This window comes from Cervus canadensis, chromosome 22 (genome assembly GCF_019320065.1).
Source record: "Cervus canadensis isolate Bull #8, Minnesota chromosome 22, ASM1932006v1, whole genome shotgun sequence".
NCBI lineage: Eukaryota > Metazoa > Chordata > Mammalia > Artiodactyla > Cervidae > Cervus > Cervus canadensis.
This window is the reverse complement of record NC_057407.1, coordinates 17,611,551-17,630,153: the sequence shown is the minus strand read 5'-3', so window position 1 is coordinate 17,630,153 and position 18,603 is coordinate 17,611,551. Positions and strand designations below refer to the sequence as shown.

Genomic DNA, 18,603 nt, shown 5'->3' with positions numbered 1-18,603 from the left:
GCGGGGGCTTCCAGGCATCAGTGGCGGGGGGCTGGAAGTGTGGAGGAGGCCCCCAGATATGCCACGCTGTGGCTGCAGGCCAGGGAAATACAAATGGTACTCTGCCCACGGGGAGGAAAGAGGCACGAAGGTTCGGAAATGCGATGGCCACGCTTGTCACTTTTACTGAATGCCTCTTTCTCCTGGGTCAGTAGTTATTTTCAAAGGTTCCCTTCTCCTCTGTGCCTCCATCCCATGAAATGTTGAATCAAGGAGATCACTGGCTGTGTTGTAAATGCGGCAGCTTGAAGAGTAATGAGGAACAAGGGCTGGGGGAGGGAGGGCAGAGTGAAGACTCGGACAACATCCCCAGGAGGCACGGCCACCAGCTGGACTCTCCTAACAGCCCAGCGGTGGGCAGACAGACAGGCCGGTGGATTCTGGCTCAAACCCAGAGCAGTGCGCGCCCTGCCCAGGCTCCCCAATAAGAGGGCAGAGAGTTCCCCAGTTACCAGCACCAGCTTCTCACTATGAAAGGGCTCCACTGCCTCTTTACCAGGGTTTCTCGAGTGTCCAGAGAGGAAAGGGATGTGAACCTGCTTGGTTGACTGAGGCGATGCCTTGCACCTGGAAGACACTGCAGTGGTAGAAAGAGCACTGACTTAGGGGCCCAAAGCTTCTGACTTTGCCATTTATTTTGTGTATCTTCAGACAAGAAGCTTGGCCTCTCTGAGATTCAGTTTTCACATTTAGAAAATGGGAATAATAAAACAGTACCACTGGCTGCCTCCTGGGGGCGACTGTGAGATCCAAATTCGGGCGAAGGAGCCTTCATCAGCTGTCAGGTGCTCAACACGGGCCCCCTTGGCCTAGTGGTAAAGAACCTGCCTGTCCATGCAGGTTAGACGCGGGTTTGATCCCTGGCTCAGGAAGATGCCCTGGAGGGGGGCATGGCAACCCACTCCAGCATTCTTGCCTGGAGAATCGCACGGACAGAGGAGCCTGGCGGGCTACAGTTGCAGAGTCTGTCGCTGGCTGCCTCTGCCACCCCCACCACTTCAGTCTGTCCAGTCTTCACAGCATCCTGACTGTAGAGAGGAGGAGGATGAAGGAAGTTAAGTACCCATCCAAGGTCACAAAGCTGCCAAGCACATTGACTGTAATCAGACCCGCCCCCAAGAGCCAGTCCAACCAGTCAGCTGAAACCACTCAGGCCAGAGCAAAAAAAAAGCTTGTTCGTTTTTTTTTAACTCTATGTATTACAAAGCTGTCTGACTATTAGAATCACTTAGGAAGCTTTTTTATTTTTTATGTCGTATTGAACTATACTTACGTTGGTTTAGTTTCAGGTGTGCAACACAGTGATTTTAGTTATACACACACACACACACGTGTGTGTGTGTGTGTGTGTGTGTGCATTTTTTAAAATTCTTTTCCCAGTTAGGTTATTACAGCATATTGAACAAAGTTCACTGTGCTATACGGTAGGTCCTTATTAATGATCTATTAATTAATGTAGCAGGGTGTAGACGCTTATTTCAATTTATCCCTACTCCCCACCTTTACCCGCTGGCAACCATAAGTTTACTAAGCCTGAATCTGTTTCTGTCAAGAAGTTCATTTGTATCATGTTTTTAAAGATTCTGCATGTAAACAATATCATATGGTATCTGTCTTTCTCTATCTGACTGACTTACTTCACTTAGTATGATAATCTCCAGGTCCATCCATGTTGCTGGAAATGGCATTGTTTCATTTTTATGGTTGAGTAATATTCCCTTGTGTCTATGTATTACATCTTCTTTACCCACGCCTCTGTTAAATGGACCTTTAGACTCCTTCCATGTCTTGGCTACTGTAAATAGTGCTGCTATGAACATTTGGGTGCATATATATTTCTGAATTACAGTTTCCTTCCATTTCCCAGGAGTGGGATTGCTCTTTTTCGTTTTTTAAAATTTTTTAGTTTTTTGCAGAACTTGCATGCTGTTTTCCATAGTGGCTGCACCAATTTACATTCCCACCAACAATGTAGGAGGATTCCTTCTTCTCCATACCCTCTCCAGCATTTATCATTTGAGACTTTTCATGATGGCCATTCTGACCAGTGAGGGTGAGGTGGGTGTCTCATTATAGTTTTGATTTGTATTTCTCTAATAATCAGTGATGTTAAGTAGCTCTTCATGTGCCTCTTAGCCATCTGGATGTCTTTGGAGAAATGTCTGTTTAGGTCTTCTGCCCATTTTTTGATTGGCTTGTTTGCTTTTTTGATATTGAGCTGCACGTGCTATTCGTATATTTTGGAGATCAGTTCCTTTTCAGTTCCTTTGCAAATATCTTTTCCCATTCTGTGGGTTGTCTTTCTGTCTTCTTTATGGTTTGCTTTACTATGCAAAAGGTTTTAAGTTTAATTAGGTCCCATTTGTTTTTATTGTCATTGCTACAAAGACGGATTGAAAAAGATCCTGCTGTGACTTATGTCTAACAGTGTCCTGCCTATGTTTTCCTCTAAGAGTTTTATAGGGTGTTGTCTTTAGGCAAGACAATTTCATTTTTGTCTATGGTGTTAAAGAATGTTCTAATTTCACTCTTTTCCACACAGCTGTCCAGTTTTCCCAGCACTATTTATTGAAGAGACTTGACTTCATTGCATATCCTTGCCTCCTCTGCCGTGTTAGTTCACCATATCTGTGTGGATTTATTTCTGGCCTTTCTAGCCTCGGTGGATGTGTATTTGCTTTGGTACCAGTACTGTTCTACACTGATTGTAGCCTTGTAGTCTAGTCTGATCAGGGAGTCTGATTTCCTCCTGCTCCATTTTTCTTTCTCAGGATTTCTTAAGGTATTTGGGGTATTTTGTGTTTCGATATAAATTTTAGAACTTTTTGTTCTAGTTCTGTGAAAAATGCTATTAATAATATAATAGGAATTGCATTCCATCTGCAGATTGCTTTGGGTGGGAATGTTTCTCTTTCTGATCTTTTGTTGTTAATGTACAGATGCAATGGGTTTCTGTGTATTAATTTTGTATCCTGCAACTTTACCACATTCATTGATGACCACTGGTAGTTTTCTGGTATCCTATAGTGTCCTGTCATCTGCAAACAGTGACAGTTTTACTACTTTTCCGATTTGGATTCCTTTTAGTTCCTTTTCTTCTCTGATTGCCATGGCTAGAACTTCCAAAAACGTGTTCAGTAAAAGTGACAAAAGTGGACAACCTTGTCTCATTCCTTATCTTAGAGGAATTACTGTCAGCTTTTCACTGTTGAGTATGATGTTAGCAGTAGGTTTGTTTTGTATGTTATTTACTATGTTGCAGTAGATTCCTTCTATATTCACTTTCTCTAGAGAGTTTTTATCATAGATGACTGTTGAATTTTGTCAAAAGTATTCTTCAGTTTCTTACTGTGACGTATCACACTGTTCTGTGGATATTAAAAAATCCTTGCAACCCTAAGATAAATCCCACTTGATGGTGCTATATGATCCTTTTTAATGTACTGTTGGAATTGGTTTGCTAGTATTTTGTTGAGGATTTTTGTGTCTGTGCTCACCTGTGATATTGACCTGTGATTTTCTCTTGTTGTGATAGCTCTGTCTGCTTTTGCTGTTAATATCAGGGTGATGGTGGCCTCACAGAATGACTGGGCGTGTTCGTTTGCGCTGCCGTGTTTTGGGGAATTTCAGAAGCATAGGCATTAACTCTTCTCTAAATGTTTGACAGATGCCTGTGAAGCCATCTGGCCCCGCACTTTTGTGTGTTTGGAGTTGTTTAATCACAGTTTCAGTTTTAGTGCTTATGACTGGTCTGTTCATATTTTCTCCTTCCTCTGGGTCAATCTTGGAAGGTTGTACTTCTCTAAGAAGTTGTCCATTTCTTCTAGGTTCCCCATTCTGTTGGCTTGTAGTTGCCTGTAGTAGTCTCCTGTGATCTTTTTCTTATTTCTGTTGAGTCTGTTGTAACTTATTTTTCATTTCTAATGTTATTGACTTCTCCTTCTCCTTTTTGTTCCTAGAAGATTCTGGCTGATGACTTCTAAGTTTTGTTCATCTTCTCAAATAACCATTTTTTTTAAAAAAATATTTTTTATTATAGTTGCTTTACAGTGTTGTCTTTCCACTGCATAGCAAAGCGAATCAGCCACACGTATCCGTATATCCCCTCATTTTCAGATTTCCTTCTCAGTTTGGGTCAACACAGAATACTGAGTTCCCTGAGCTACAAAGCAGGTTCTCATTCTCTACCTGTTTTAAATACAGTATGAAGAGTGTATAGAGGTCAAACCCAGTCTCCCAGTTCATCCCACCATACCTCTTCCCTCCTTGGTGTCCATTTCTTCATTCTCTACTTCCGTGTGTCTTTTTCTGTTTTTCAAATAAGACTGTCTATACCATTTTTCTATATTCCATATATATATGTGTTTATAAACGATTTGTTTTTCCTCTTTCTTACTTCACTCGATGACAGTCTCTAAGTCCAACCAAGTTCTATAAATGACCCATTTCATTCTTTTTGATATTCTATTGTATATGGACCACATCTCCCCCCCACCCAACCCCCCCCCGCCCCCGCCATTGGAGTATAATTGCTTTACAATGTTACATTGGTTTCTGCTGTACAAAAAAGTGAACCAGGGACTTCCCTGGTGGTCCAGTGGTTAAGACTCTGCCTTCAAATGCAAGGGTTCAAGCCCTGGCCAGGAAACGAGGATCCCACGTGCCACAGAGCGAGGAAGCCCACGAGCTACAATGAACCACAGTGAAGACCCAACAGATCCTAATACAGACAGTGAAGCAGCTGTGTGTATGCATATATCGCCTCCATCCTGAGCCGCCCTCCCATGCCCCACCCCGCTCTGAGGTCCTCACAGAACACGGAGCTGAGCTCCCTGTTCTGTAGGGCCACCTTTCACTAGCTATCTGTTTTATACATAGCGGTGTATATATGTCAAAGCTACTCTCTCAGATCGTTCAACCCTCTCCTCCCGCCGTGTGCATAAGTCCATTCTCTGTGTCTGCATCTCTATTCCTGCCCTACAAGTAGGTTCATCAGTACCACTGTCTAGGTTCCAGATGTATGCACTAATATAAGTACTGTTATCTTTCTGAATTACTTCACTCTGTATGACAGACTCTAGGTACATCTGCATCACTACTAATGACTCAATTTTGTTCCTTTTTATGGGTTAATACTTCACTGTACATAGTACCACATCTTCTTTATTCAGTCATCTGTCAACGGATGTTTAGATTGTTTAGACTGTTTCCATGTCCTGGCTATTGTAAATAGTGCTGCAATGTGCACTGGGGTACAGGTATCTTTTTGAGTTATGGTTTTCTCTGGTTATATGGCCAGTAGTGGGATTGCTGGGTCATGGTGTAGTTCTATTCTTATTATTTTTTTTTAATGAACCTTCATAAAAACATAGTTTTTCAAGAACCCATTTATTTTTTTATGAACCCTCACACTGCTCTTCACAGTGGCTCTACTAGTTGTACATTCCCACCAACAGTGCAAGACAGTTCCCTTCTCGCCACACCTTACCCAGCATTTGTCTGCAAGTTTCTTAACGATGGCCATTCTGACACATGTGTAGGTACTACCTCACTGAGCTTCGATCTGCATTTCTCAAATGAGTAGTGATGTTGAGCATCTTTCCATGTGTCTGTTGACCATCTGCATATCTTCTTTGCAGAAATGTCTATTTAGGTCTCCCACCCATTTTTTGATTGGGTTGTTTTTCTGATATTGAGCTACGTGAGCTGTTTGTATATTTTAGAGACTAATCCTTTGTCAGTTGCTTTGTTTGCAAATATTTTCTCCCATTCTGAGGGGTGTCTTTTCATCTTATTTGTGGTTTCTTTTGCTTTGCAAAAAGCTTTTAAGCTTGATTATGCCCCACTCGTTTATTTCTGTTTTATCTTCGTTACTCTAGGAGGTGGGTCAAAAAAGATCTTGGCTCAGTTTCTTCCAGTGTTCTGCCCATGTTTTCCTCTTAGGAGTTTTACAGTGTCTGGCCTTACAGGTCTGTAATCCATTTTGATTTGTGAATGGTGTTAGGGAGTGTTCTAAGTTCATTCTTTTACATGGAGCTGCCCAGTTTTCACAGCACCACTTACTGGAGAGACTGTCTTTCCTCCATCGTATACTCCGTGCCTCCTGGGTCATGTATGAGGTGACCACAGGCCCATGGGTTCATCTCTGGGCGTTCTGTCCTGTCCCACCGATCTGTATTTCTGTTTTTTGTGCCAGTACTGTACTGTCTCAACTCCTGTATCCTTGTAGTAAACTCTGAAGTCAAGGAGCCTGATCCCTCCAGTTCTGTTTTCCTTTCTCAAGATTGCTTTGGCTGCTTGGGTGTTCTGAATTTCCATACAAATTATTTTTTTAAAAAAAGTGTTGTGAAAAATGCCATTGACAATTTGATCAGATTGCAATGAATCTGAAGACTGCTTTGTGGAGTAGAGTCATTTTCACAATACTGACTCTTCCAGTCCAAGAACACAGTATATCTCCCCATCTGTTTGCATCATCCTTTCTTTCTTTCATCAGTATCTTACAAAGTTATCTGCGTACAGGTCTTTGCCTCCTTAGGTAGGTTTATTCCTAGGTATTGTATTCTTTTTGTTACAGTGGTAAACTGGGACTGTTTCCTTAATATCCCTTTCTGATCTTTCATTGTTAGTTATAGGAATGCAAGAGATTTGTTTATTAATTTTGTATCCTGTGACTTTATAAAAATCATTGATTAGGTCTAGCATTTTTCTGGTGGCATCTTTAGGATTTTCTATGTATAGTATCATGTTATCTGTCACTATTTACAGTTTTACTACTTTTTTTCCAATGTGGATTCCTTTTGTTTCTTCTCTGGCTGCTGTGGCTAGGACTTACTGAATAATGGTGGACATACTTGTCTTGTTCCTCATCTTAGAGGAAATGCTTTCAGTTTTTCAGCTTTGAGAATGATGTTAGCTATGGGTTTTTCATATATGATCTTTATTATGTTGAGGTAGGCTCTCTCTATGCCACTTTCTAAAGAGTTTTTAATCATAAATGGCTGTTGAATTTTGTCAAAAGCTTTCTCTGTATCTAATGAGATGATCAGTCCTGAAGTACTGGAGCTTCAGGACTGATGTTGAAGCTCCAATACTCTGGCCACCTGACATAAAGAGCTGACTCGTTGGAAAAGACCCTAATGCTGGGAAAGATTGAAGGCAGGAGGAGAAGGGGATGACAGAGGATGAGACGGTTAGATGGCATCACTGACTCGATGGACATTAGTTTGAGCAAACTCAGGGAGATAGTGAGGGAAGGACAAGGAAGCGTGGTGTGTTGCAGTTCATGAGGTTGCAGAGAGTCAGACATGACTAGCGTGTCTGAACAACGGTGAGATAATCATATGGTTTTTATTCTTCAATTTGCTAATACAGTGTATCACACTGGTTGATCTGCACATATTGAAAACTTCTTGCACCTCTGGGATAAATTCCACTTGATCATGATGTATGATACTTTTAATATGTTGTTGGAAATGATTGCTACTATTGAGGATTTCTGCACATGTGTTTATCAGTGATATTGTAAATTTGTGTGTGACGTCTTTGTCTGGTTTTGGTATCAGGGTGATGGTGGTGGACTCATGGAATGAGTTTGGAACAGTTTGAGAACGAGAGGTGTTACCTCTGCTCTAAATGTCTGATGGAATTCTCCTGTGAAGCCATCTGGTCCTGGACTTTTGTTTGTTGGAAGCTTTTTCATCAGTTTCAGAACTTGGAACTGGTCTGTTCATATTTTCTACTACTTCCTGTCAAAGAACCAGCTTTTAGTTTTATTGATCATCAGTACTGTTTTCTTTGATTCTATTTCTGCTCTGATCTTTATTTCTTACCTTCAACTAACTTTGGGTTTGCTTTCTTGTTCTTTCTCTAGTTGCTTTAGGTAAAAAGTTAGGTTTTTGAGATTTTTCTTGTTTCTTGAGGTAAGATGGCATTGCTCTAAATGCCTTTCTTAGAACTGCTTTTGCTGCATCTCACAGGTTTTGGATCATGTTTTCATTGTCATTTGTCTGTGGATATTTTTGTATTTCCTCTTTGATTTCTTCAAGATACATTGATTGCTTAGTAACATACCTTTTAGCCTCAATGTATTTGTATTTTTTAACATTTTCCTGTAATTGATTTGTAATACAGTAATTAGATTTGTAATATTAGAATGATTTCTAATACTATAGCACTGTGGTTGGAAAACATGCTTGATGTGATTTCAGTCCCAAGATGTGATCTATCCTGGAGAATGTTCCATGTGCCCTTGAGAAGAAAGTGCATTGTTTTTGGATGGAATGTTCTATAAATAACAATTAGGTCTGTCTGATCTAATGTCATTTAAAGCCTGTGTGTCCTTAATAATTTTCTGTCTGTATGATCTGTTTGTGTAAGTGGGATGTGTTGCTGTCAATTCCCCCTTCTGGGGGTTATTAGCATTTGCCTTATATATTGAGGTGTTATGTTAGTAGTTAGTAGTTTAGTTGCTAAGTTGTGTCTGACTCTTGTGACCCCATAGACTGTAGCCTGCCAGGCTCCTCTGTCCATGGGATTCTCCAGGCAAGAATACTGGAGTGGATTGCTGTTTCCTCCTCCAAGGGATCTTCCCAACCTAGGAATCAAACCTGGGTCTCCTGCACTGCAGGCAGATTGTTTACTGACTGAGCTATGTATATTTCAACTGTTATATCTTTTTCTTGAATTGATCTCCTGATCATTATGCTTGTCCTTCCTTGACTTGTTTAACAATCTTTAAAGTCTATTTCGTCTGATATAAATATTGCTATTCCAACTTTCTGTTGATTTCCATTTGTATGAAAAACCTTTTTCCATCCCTTCACTTTCAGTCTGTATGTGCCCCTAGGTCTGAAGTGGGCCTCTCACAGATAGCATATGTACAGGTCTTGTTTTTGTATCCATTCAGCTAGTCTATATCTTTGGTTGAGACACTGAACATATAAATATATATGTTCCTAATGCCATTTTCTTAATTGTTTTCAGTTTGTTTTTGTAGGTTTTTTTTCTTCCCTTTATTGTTCTCTTCTCTTGTGGTTTGATGACCATCTTTAGTGTTGTTTGGGTTGCCTTTTTTCCTGTGTGTGTGTATCATGGTTTTTTTTGCTTGCATTTCCCATGAGGTTTTGATAAAGCAGTCTGCACGCCTGCACACACACACGGCTTTCCTGATGGCTCAGACAGTAAAGAATCCACCTGTAATGCAGAGACCTGGGTTCGATCCCTGGGTCAGGAAGATTCCCTGGAGAAGAGAATGGCAATCCACTCCACTGTTCTTGCCTACAGAATACAACAGACAGAGGAGCCTGGAGGGCTGCAGTTGCAAAGAGTTGGACATCACTGAGTGACTCACACACTATACATACACACACACACACAAAGATAAGCTCCTGGTCTCTTAATTTCAAAAGCAGTTCTTATTTCCTAGAGGTACTGGTTTGCTATCATATTTCCTCTTCGCAGGACTGTGGTTCTTGCTTCTGCTGTGTATTCCCTGGTGGGGGAGGCTGGTCCAGAGGCTTGTGCCGCTGTCCCTTGACAGGGGCCCGGGGGTGGTGTGGTGACAGAGCCTGCCGTCTGCCCTGTGGTTGTCACTGCCCTGTCAGGGGTGGAGCCCCCTAGGTCTGTGTCTTAGGGGTGACTCTGATCTGCGGGGCCGGCAGGTGGGACTGGAGCCCCGTCCCGGGGAGAGGAGCCCCCGAGCGTCCCTCCTCCGGAGCTGTGCATCTGTGAGGACCTCTGCTGGGCCAACTCGCTGGCACTGCTTTTGGCCCCGCCGTGACTGTGGGGGCACCGGCCATCGACCCTGCTGGCCCTCAGGTGTCTTCACCAGGCCCCCGGCGCAGGCCCCCTGACTGGGGTCACGTCCCAGGACTGCAGTGGTCATGCACCTGGGCCAGCTGCAGGACCCAGGGAGGCGGCTCAGCCGCTGGCCTGGCCCGGCCCCCGTGAGTGTGTGTCCACAGAGATGGAAGCTGCACAAGCCGACCTGTCCCAGCTGCAGGAGGACAATTCCTTTAGGTGTCTCACGGCGCTCAGTTTAGGAACTGTCAGCAGAGGTGTGCTCCGGAGGCGTGGGCTGTGGTTTCAGTCCCCCCCGCAGCTGTTCCTCCCCCGGACTCTGCTCGAGAGCACACGAGCCCACTGGGCAGGAAGGAGCTGGGGACCAGGGCGAGCGGCCCCGCACGGCCCACAGCTCTCAGACGCCACGTCCCGGCTCCCAGCCCATCTCCCCACCTTCTGCTTCCTCTCCTCTTCCTCGCCTCTACCCCGCCCCCAGTCTGGAACTACTTTAAAATGTACAAGCCAGTACTTATCTGGATAAGGCAGTTGCCTCTGTATTGGAGTATATATATATATGAAGGCTTTACAAGCTTCAAAATAGTTTTTTAACATCAGGTCCATGGGAATATTGACAGTTTCTCATAATACTTCATAGCACAGAAAACAAAATATGGCCATGCTACCAAATAGTTCAGGTATATTTCTGGCAACTCAATTTCTCTTTTTCTGGTTTATCTGTTGTTTTTTCATTGTCAAATCATTTTCCAGTATAATGAAGTTAGCCTAATAGGGCTGTTATTAGCCATAAGTGAACGCATTACTTCACTGGAAATCAATGGCACCTGGGAAAAATTTGCACCTACTTTATTAAGACTCAGTTCTCCTTCATGGCTGTGGTATGTGGACTGTTAAAATTCTAACACAAAGAAATAACCAGTACAGTTTTTTAAAAGACTGAGAAAGCTCCGTCTGAGACAAGTGGGATATTTTGTTTATACTGTATAATTTTTTTAATTGGAGTAGGATTGCTTTACAATGTTGTTAGGTTCTGCTGGACGACAATATGAATCACCACCCCCCCACCCCCCGACCACCACCTGGGTCAGCACAGAGCACCGGGCGGAGCCCCCTGTGCTACACAGGCCTCCCCCTACACATGGTAATGTATGTAAGTCCACTTGTCACCTGGAGAAGTGGGATCCTTTAACAGTGACTATTAATAACAACTAATGAGGTGGCCCCACTCAGTTTCCTCTCGAGGAGTGAGGCCCTGGCAGCCAGCACTTACTGAGTCCTCAGCTCAGTGCGAGGCACTCACGAGCCAAGCACCACCTCCTTTATTTTGCAACAACCTCATGAAGAAGGGTGCTGATCCACAGCAGCTGTCGCACCTACTCATCACGGCTGTTCTCTCGGAAGCAGGCACACACAGTAAGTAATGAGTGGGCATGGCTGTTCCACAGGGGTTGGGTTTCAGCCAAAGGCTGGAGTTCTGGACTCCTGCTGCCGACACTTGCCCAAGGCTAGGAAGGGGCTGATCCAACATCATTCTCTTTTACTTTGACAACCAGTGAAGGACATGCATCAGCCACTCAACTTTCTCCTCAATAGGTTCTCTTTTCTGCTCACTAGCTCCTCAGAGCATTCACCTTTCTCTTTTCAGAGCTGACCTTATGCTCACCTCACCGCCCCCATCACGGCCACCTCCCTGCTCAGGACACCCCAGCGGTATACATATGTCCCCCCTCTTGAATCTCCCTCCCACCCCTCTGGGTTGTCACAGGGCACCGATTAACCTGCTTCTGTCAGACAGCAGATTCCCACAGGCTATCTATTTTACATATGGTAATGTATATGTTTCAGTGTTACTCTTTCAATTTGTCCCTCCCTCTCCTTCCCCTACTGTGTCTGAGGCCTCTTTTAATTAAACTAAAGGCAGGATGGTTGGCTCTGCACCTCCCTAAACCCTGGGACAGGGACACATACACACTACCCACGGATCTCACACGTGTTTCCTGGAGTTCAGAACATTAACTGGCAGAGGGAGCAGTTTTCCCAGCTTGCAGGTCTGAGCTGAAGAACCAGTCACGACCTTCAGACTCCTGCCTCAATCACCACACCTCACCACCGATGCTGTTGTTTTTTAAAAGCCCAGAGCTGGTCATTGATTGGACCCGGGGGGCAGGGCTGGCTATGTAATTTGCAGGAGGTGGCCCTAGTGCTAAAGAACTTGCCTGCCAGTGCAGGAGAGATCAGAGACAGTGCCATCCCCACGCTGGGATTAGAGGAGGGAATGGCACCCCTCCAGTATTCCTGTCTGGAGAGTCCCGTGGACAGAGGAGCCTGGCGGGCTACAGTCCACGGGGTCGCAAAGAGTCAGACTGGACTGAAGCGACTTAGCTGGCAGTGCAAACGAGAACGCAGCAGCCGCGGGTCAGCGCGATCCTCTGTGGGCCCCCGGGGGCGGGGACTGGCCGCGGGCAGCCCACCCATTGGCTCGCTGCTGACCTATGGGGTGAAAGGTCCTCGGCCCGGCCAATCGGATGTCTTTCCTCTGGAATTTAACGGGAAAGACAGCGGCTGCCCGTTGCAAAGAAAAGAAACCAAAGTCATATAAAAGATTTCCCAAACCTGCTGACAGTTTCTCCCCACACAGCGGCAAGAATGACCTTCTTAACATCAAACCCGACGCGATCTTTCCGCCACTTGCAACCACCCGTCCACCCTCCCTCTAAACACGGCCCCGCTCCGTCACTCCCTCACGCCACTCCGGCACACTGTGCCTTTTTGTTTCCTGAACAGACCGAGCTTGTTCAAGGTAAATGAGTCACACAGGCTGTTTCGTCGGCCCCGCCAGCCTCCCTCTTCCTCCTCAGCTCTTAAAGGTCAGCTGCCGAGAGGCCCTCCCTCCGCACCTGGCTGAAGGCGGTCCTCCGGTCAGCCCCCTGCGTTCGCGCCTCCCCATGTGCAACCGTTTATTTTTGTTGGTCTACGTTTGCTGTCTGCCTCCCTCGCAGAATCTCAGCTCTGGGGGAGGCGGGGCCTTGCTTGCTGAGTTCATCTCTACCACCCTACCTGGTAAATTACAGGAACTCCAACATACTGTAGGATAAACGAGTAATTGTGTGATTGTGTACTTTCTCAACGGTCGTTCCTGTTACGCAGGAACCTCTTGGTTTTATGTGTTTGTTTTGAATCTGGGCACACTATTGAATTTCCTCATTAGCTCCAAATGCTTTTCTGTTAATCCATTTGGGAATTCTGGCTATAGATAATGACATCTTACAAAGATATTAATTCTGCCCTCTCCAAAAGTTATATAATTTATTTCTATTTCCTGTCTCATTGCTTCCGTGCCATAGTTGGTTGACTTGAAGACAGTGTGACTGATGAAAATTATGAAGCTCTGGGGGCATACAGGAACTAACAGCAGGATGACTAGCTGAGGAGTGGAAGCACTTATTTTAAGCATGGTGTGATAATGGCCTGCGCTGAAGACATAGGAAGGAAAGAGTGTGGCTGGAAATTACTCAGATAAAGGATTGGTGAGACTTAATAATGGGAAAAGGCAGAAGAAAGGGGGAAAATTCTCAAAACTCCAATCTGAATCAAGATACTGTTAATGCATTGGCTCCCAGACAACTTAATCTCAGACTAAGAGAATATCCACATTTTTTAAAGGAGGAAAGAGTTGATATAGCCAACTGTTTATCTAATGCCCATTTTTAACTACTGAACACTACCACGGTCATTTAAGACCCCCAAAATTAAGGATGTATCTGAAAATCAATAGCCTTATGAAAAAAGAAGCAAGAAAATTAGAATTCTCATTATAGAAATGGTTTTGAGAACAGGAATTGAAGAAAATTGACAACTATGGCTCTAGGCTCTGACACAGTCTGTCTACATCCAAAATATAACAGTTTTCCCAGCATCTTACAAAGGGGGTCTCACTTAGTCATCCTAACAGCACCCTGTAGTAGGTAACAGACATGCCAAATATGTGTCTGGAGCGCTCCCATTTGCAGAGCTTTGATGCCCACCTTCCCTAACATCACCATGCAATTTACAGCCCATCAAGCCCTCTCCTGTTTTCTCCGCCCCGCCCCCTGAACCTGTCACCCACCTCTCGGTTCCTGCGCAGACCTCCGTCCCAGTCTAGTCTGCTTGGAGGACTGCTGTTCATCAGGCGGAGAATGGCGTTCATCCTCTTCCCAGAGGGAGGGAAGAAGTAAAGGCCTGTGCACAGGCCACACGGCGGTTGGCGTGGTGAAAGTTACACAATATAAAACATGCTATTTGAACCATTTAACCTGTACAGTTCAGAGGCACTAAATACATCCACATTGTTGCGCAGCTGGCACCATCGTCCGTCGCCTGAGTTCTTCACCCTCGTCATCTGAAGCTCTGTCCCCATTCCCCTCCCACCTAGCCCCTGGAATCAACCAATGTGCTTTCTGATTCTGTGAATTTGACTAGTCTAGGTATCTCACAGGTAGAATCAAACAGTATGTGCCTGCACCTAATATATGTTGGAATGGATTGTTAAGGTTAATTTGATATTTGTCCTATAAACAGATTGTACTTCTCTTTCCCCCTGTGCTGTATACACCGTAGTACAGTAGTGTAAGTACGTCTGGGGGGGGATAGATTGGGAGATTGGGGTAGACATATACACACCACTGCGATTGGTGGTGTTTACAGAGGGGACACACCCCCTCAGTTCCATCGTGGAAACCACATGCCTTAAGGCACTGGTCCCCTGAGACCAACCTCCCTGAGCCTCAGTTTCCTCATCTGTACAACCTCACAGGTTTAATGATCAATTACCAACAAATATTTATTGAGTGCCTTCTCAATACCAAGCCAGACACTGCCCATGCCTGGTGGTAGAGGCTCTGCCTCAGAAAAAACAGGACTCATGAAGAGGGGGGAACCAGTGCCTAAAGTTTCACTCAAAATACTGTATGCAGCTCATAGCTAGCCTGGGTCATTCTCTAGAGGAATTTTAAGTCTCTCTAACACACATGCACACACACACCCCCACACACACTCTTCTTTCTTACCTTCACCCTCATAGTGACTTAGTTGAGGGCATTTCAAGGATATAGAGCCCACCTGGACAGAAGTGAGCCCTTCTGCTGAATTTCGAATGCACTGACAGATTTCAAGCTACTGTGGTGGAATTGAGGCCGTGAAGAAGGCAGATATCTGCATTAAAGATGACAACCCTCCCTTTGTAATTAGACATGGCAGTCCTGGGATTTCATACCCTTCTCTTTGATCTGGAGAAACTGAAAAGCTGGACATGTCTGTGAGGAAACTACAGGCAGGAAAATAAGGGGTGATGTTTTCTTTACATCACTGCATTTATCCAAATTACCTTTAACAAGTACACATTGCTCTTTTTATATATCTTTTCTTTCTCTGATACAAGCTCCCTGAGAAACAGAAACAGAATTCCTTTTATAGGAGGGAAAAAAAAATTTTTTTCCCTCAAAGGTCAAAAACATTTGCATGGGTCAACCCACGTACTTTGTGACCCAGTACCACTTTTCAGTACCCTAGTTTACAGCCATGATCCCCAATCCTTATGCCCTGGGCACAGGCTATCTATCATTTCCATCTCACAAATGAGGAAACCTAGGCTTGGAAAGTCAGGTAGCTTCCCCAGGGCTGCAGAGCAGCCAAAACCCTTGCCCTTTAACTGTGCCACGAGAACGGCCGAGACTGTGAGCTCAGCTCTGACCAGCTCCCCTGTCCCTGCTGTGTCGTTTCCACAGCCTCCATGTACTCGGAGATCCAGAGGGAGCGGGCCGAGATCGGAGGCCTGATGGCCCGGCCAGAATACAGGGAGTGGAACCCAGAGCTCATCAAGCCCAAGAAGCTGCTGAACCCCGTGAAGGCCTCCCGGACCCACCAGGAGATGCACCGCGAGCTGCTCATGAACCACAGAAGGTGGGAGAGGAGCGCGGCTGCCTGAGATGATCACTGAGGCTCGGGGAGGTGCCCCTTCCTCCCCCCCGTGAAAGGCAGGCCTGGTAGTCCGGGGCTCTGAGAGACGGGGCAGGTCTGAGGGTGCACCGTGGAGGTCCAGAAGCCCCGTAATCCCGCCTAGTCAGCCATGGGTGCCTGCCCTCACAGAGGAGACCGATGTTTGACCAGATGGTGGGATGGGTGCTTTGAGGAGCCACCAGCCTGGGCTCCAGGGAGGAAGTGATGCCTCAGCTAGGGCTGGAAGGGCGGGTGGGAGTCAGCCGGGGTCGGAGGTGGGCCCCGGCCGCGAGCAGCAGATGGATGAGGACGTGAGTGTGCACAGGAACCTGGAGGATCTCCGAGTGACTGAAGATTGGGGGGGGGGCCAGAGGAGAATGTGGCCTGTGAAGGGTCCCAATGCGGGGTGTCACCGTGGTCGAGGAGGTAGGAGTGGAGCAAGCAGTGGGCCAGGCTGGAGCTGGGAGCCCTGGGACCACTGGGTGACTGAGCTGAAAGGGCAGGCTTCCCAGGTGGCACAGTGGTAAAGAATCTGCCCGCCAATGCAGGAGACACAAGAGACGCAGGTTTGATCCTGGGTCAGGAAGATCCCCTGCAGGAAGAAATGGCAACCGACTCCAGTATTCTTATCTAGAAAAATCCCATGGACGGAGAAGTCTTGCAGGCTGCAGTCCATGAGGTTGCAAAAAGAGTCAGACACGACTGAGGCGGCTGAGCTCCCTTAGGCTCCCTTCCTAAGAGGGTCTCTGCCCAGCAGCACCAGGACGAAGGTTGCAAAGCCTCCGCAGCGCCCTCTAGTGTTAGTTTTTGGTATTGACGCCGGCGGTGATTATTGTCCTTATTTTCAACTAACGTACCTTCCAGCAGATCTCATTTTTCATCCTCTGTGTTGTCCTCCTGCCCCTTAGTTACACTAGTCTCTCTGTATTCACCGGGACTTGTTCCAGGGCCCGCCCCCCCACAGAACCCAAAAACTCAAGGGCCTTGTATAAAGTGGCATTGCACGAATTCAATCTGGAAACGGAGGGTTGACTGTGTATTGGAAGTACTTTGTCAAGATCCCTTTTAGAGTCATCCCTTTTAAAATCACCACAGTTTAAAAAACAGAAGCCTAAAGACAAATCAGGGCAAATGTTTGCAATATAAATGACGAAAATATGTACATTATCTCTTACAAATCCATGAAGAAGAAATGAACAGAAGATAGGTACAGTTAGTTCACAGAACAAACAAAAGGAGCGGGCACCCTTCTCCAAGCTGCTCCACCAGACCCTTTTTGCCTACCAGATTCTGCAAGACAAGAAGATGGGACAGTAAGGAGAAACAGATGCTCTGAAATACTGTTGACAAAAGTTATAAATTGGATAACCTTTTCTAAGGAGCAGATGGGAACATGTAACCAAAATCTTTGAAGAGAGCCTGACCCAGCAATTCTACGTCTAGAAACTTACCCTGAGAAAATAACCAGTAATATTCTACAGCCTGGTCTCTGTGCTCAGACAGGCCCCGGCACAGACCACCTCCCCCCCCCACCCCCACTTCAGTCTGTGGCACCTGTGATGGGGAGTGGAGTCTCAAGTCTAGGGGCCTCCCTTCCCTGTTCCCTGGGACAGTCATGCTTTCCCGGTACTGGCTGAGGCCAGAGCAGCCCTGGGTGCAGAGTGGGGGGAGTCTCCTAACGCCTCCCCCCCACCCCCTCCCCAGGGGCCTGGGTGTGGACAGCAAGCCGGAGCTGCAGCGCGTCCTGGAGCACCGTCGGCGGAACCAGCTCATCAAGAAGAAGAAGGAGGAGCTGGAGGCCAAGCGGCTGCAGTGCCCCTTCGAGCAGGAGCTGCTGAGACGGCAGCAGAGGTTGAACCAGGTGGGTGGGGGCCCCAGACCCCGCCCCAGCTTCCTCCAAGACCACCTGCTGGCCCGGGGAGGCCTGCAGTCACAGCTGACAAGGAGGCTGAGCCAGACGAGGACTGGACCCAGAGTCCACGCCTGGCCGGTGTCCTCACTCGGCCACTCCCTTCGCTGTGTGACTTTGGACCAGTAGCTTCCCCTCTCTGAACCGGTTTTCTCATTGGCCCAATCTGTTGTACGCTGATTCTGATTATCTTCTCACAGCTGCCCTCTGAGCCCAGAGGAGTTACCATTTTAGAAATAAGGAACCTAGGGCTCAGATGAGGTCTGCAATTTGAAGCGGGCTTCCTGGGGAGAACACAGTCCCCTGCTCTGTCCCCTCAGCTTCCAAGCTGGTGGGAGAACTGATCCTGGTTGTTTCCCCAGAGAGGACCCTGGGTCCAAACCCAGAGGTTTTTGAGTGGGACTCTCCCTTGCCCACCCACCTCTCATCTCTGCTTCTCTCCCCTTCAGCTGGAGAAACCCCCAGAAAAGGAAGAGGACCATGCCCCTGAATTTATTAAAGTCAGGGAAAACCTGCGGAGAATCACCACTTTGACCAGTGGAGAGAGGGCACTGTAGAGCCGGCTCCCGGAGCTCCAGCGCCCCCCAGCCCACCCGGCCCCCACCGCGCCCTCCAGCCCTCCTGTACGCGGCAGCCCTGGCCCCCAGACCCGGCTCTGCGGCGTTCACGCTCGCTCCTGGAAAAACGCATCGCCCCAGAGGGCTGCCCCGCCGCCCCACCCCCAGAAGACGGGGGATCCTGAATGCAGGCTTTTCCTTCTAGCGCTCACCGCTCCTGCTCCAAGCAGCAGCCACTGCTGAGGGAGCTTTCCCCAGGCTCCCTCCTTGAGGGGCTGCTGAGCCCTGCCAGGATGCTTCGGGCAGAGCTGAGAAGGGACC

The 18,603-nt window shown here is 46.6% G+C and overlaps 1 protein-coding gene across 7 annotated transcripts in view; it reads left to right on the top strand.

Annotated features, from left to right (window-relative positions):
- The window catches only part of FAM107A (family with sequence similarity 107 member A), an 86,254-nt gene extending 67,938 nt beyond the window's left edge, over nucleotides 1–18,316 (top strand). For all 7 annotated transcript variants that reach the window (XM_043442026.1, XM_043442029.1, XM_043442027.1 and 4 more), the window contains 3 exons: nucleotides 15,606–15,780; nucleotides 17,521–17,677; nucleotides 18,175–18,316. In XM_043442026.1, coding sequence (XP_043297961.1) covers nucleotides 15,606–15,780; nucleotides 17,521–17,677; nucleotides 18,175–18,282 — 440 coding nt within the window. In that variant the 3' untranslated portion in view covers nucleotides 18,283–18,316. The remainder of the gene's footprint in view (nucleotides 1–15,605; nucleotides 15,781–17,520; nucleotides 17,678–18,174) is intronic.
- The last annotated feature ends 287 nt before the right edge of the window (nucleotides 18,317–18,603 follow it).